The sequence below is a fragment of the Triticum aestivum genome, chromosome 2B (genome assembly GCF_018294505.1).
Source record: "Triticum aestivum cultivar Chinese Spring chromosome 2B, IWGSC CS RefSeq v2.1, whole genome shotgun sequence".
Lineage (NCBI taxonomy): Eukaryota > Viridiplantae > Streptophyta > Magnoliopsida > Poales > Poaceae > Triticum > Triticum aestivum.
Window position 1 is genome coordinate 648,589,681 of NC_057798.1, and position 1,921 is coordinate 648,591,601.

A 1,921-nucleotide genomic window follows, 5' to 3' on the forward strand; every position below is an offset into this window, starting at 1 on the left:
TCAGCAGTCATACCAGAGGGACTGAACTTCTCTGCACGGTACTAACACAATAACACGGAGTTGTTTCTTTTGCTAGTCCGAACATAAGAACTTGCTACCTTTTCGATGATCGAACCAGTTTATTTCGAAAAACAAGTTAGTAGATACCCAAAAGAACCATATTATGATTACTGTTAGCATGCCAGTAAGTAGTCAAGACAGATCGACTAATCAGAGATAAACCATAATCATGCACAACAGCCATACACCGAAGAAATAAAAACAACACACGGTTAAGAATGGAATGGAAATCATAAATTTCACATTAATCAGAGAGAGATCAATATTGTACACTGAAGAACAAAATGCTCTACTACTGGCTTCTTCCTTTTTTGTCCTTTTCCCCTTGCTTTTAAGGAAATTGTAAGTAACATTGGGAGCAGATAGATGGATGTTTCTCATGCTACCTGCCTCCCCATGCAAAAAACGCACGCACGCACGCGATCTATGTACACCTACTTACCCTTATCCATCGATGGATCGATCCTGGCAATTAAACGGCCGATTAACCTCTTACTAGTACACGCCATTCTTCTAAACTTTAAATTCTACCACGAGAGAGCTTGCTTTACTTCCGGGCCGCGTCGTCATCGGGCGACCGAGATCGGTCCATCTCCTATGCCATCTCCACCGGCGGCGGCAGGTTCAGGTCAAACCCCACGCCCACGGCCGGCGAGGCGTCCACCACGGATGACGACGACCCGGTGTCGCTCTGCTCTTCCTCGTGGGACGCCACCTTGTTCATGCCGCTGATCGCCGCTGACCGGCACGGCGCCGGCGCCGGCGCCGGCGCTGCCACGGCCACGGTCACCGCGACCCTGGGGTCCAGGAACAGGAACGGCTGCGCCGCCACCATGGTCGGCATCGCCAGGCTCAGGTCGAGCGCCGGCGGGGCCGCGGGGGCAGCAACAGCAGGAGCGGCGGGCGCCGCGGCCGGCGTGTCCCGGGACGACGACTCGACGGTGCTGCTGCTGGGGCTCACGGCCAGCGCCTTGGGCGGCGGGAGCGGGATGTGCGTGTAGGCGGCGACGGTGCCGACGGGGAAGTTGGTGTTGGCCTTGGGCCCGCGGTAGTGGAGCGCGGCGGCGTCGTAGGCGCGCGCGGCGGCCTCGGCGGTGTCGAAGGTGCCGAGCCAGACGCGCGCCTTCCTGGCCGGGTCGCGGATCTCCGCCGCGTACCTGCCCCACGGCCGCTTCCGCACGCCGCGGAACCTGGGCTCCATGCCGCCGTCTGCGGCGGCGGCGACGGCGACGGGGAGCGCGTTCTTGGGAGCCATGGGGAGCGGAGCGCCGAGTGTTCGACCGTGCGCGGCGGTTGTTGTTGCGGTGGCGCGGTGCGGTGTTGGTTGGTTGGTCTGGCTGGTTGGAGCTGGGGGAGGAGAGGCGATGGGGGGGCGCGGTATTAATAGCGGAGGCGGGAGGCGTGGAGGAGCCGGCGGGAGGGGCGGTTTGACCCACAGCCAGCCAGAGGAGGGGAGGTGGACGCGCCGCCCTGCGCCGTCTGTTCCTCCGCTAATACCTCTGTCCCTCTGTTTTTTCTTTTTCTTTTGCACTTTCGATTATTTGGTGGGGTGTGTACTGGTGCGCAAGTGCAGTGCAGGTGCGGTGTGGTTGGTTGGTCGCTTGGTCAGTCTGTACTATACTGAGCAGTGCCGGTTTGGTTAGGGTGAGGTACTCCGATTCTCTACGCGTAGTGCCGTTAGTTCACGGCGTGTACTAGCTCTTTACAACTTTTTATTCTGGCCGTGGATCCATGGAATGGTAATCGCGCACGTTTTACATCTCGTTTTCCTCTCGGCGTACATGTACGCCAGCGTTAGTTGGTTCGGTATTCGTATGTGCCACGAATTGCGCCCGTCTTTAGACCAAATGCACGTGGCCCT

At 58.3% G+C, this 1,921-nt stretch overlaps 1 protein-coding gene across 1 annotated transcript; it reads right to left on the reverse strand.

Annotated features, from left to right (window-relative positions):
* Positions 1-279: 279 nt before the first annotated feature.
* On the reverse strand, positions 280-1,425 carry LOC123046489 (ethylene-responsive transcription factor 4). The gene has a single exon (XM_044469874.1). It carries the CDS (start codon positions 1,313-1,315, stop codon positions 656-658), a length of 660 nt encoding a protein of 219 aa, XP_044325809.1. The 5' UTR covers positions 1,316-1,425; the 3' UTR covers positions 280-655.
* Positions 1,426-1,921: the final 496 nt, after the last annotated feature.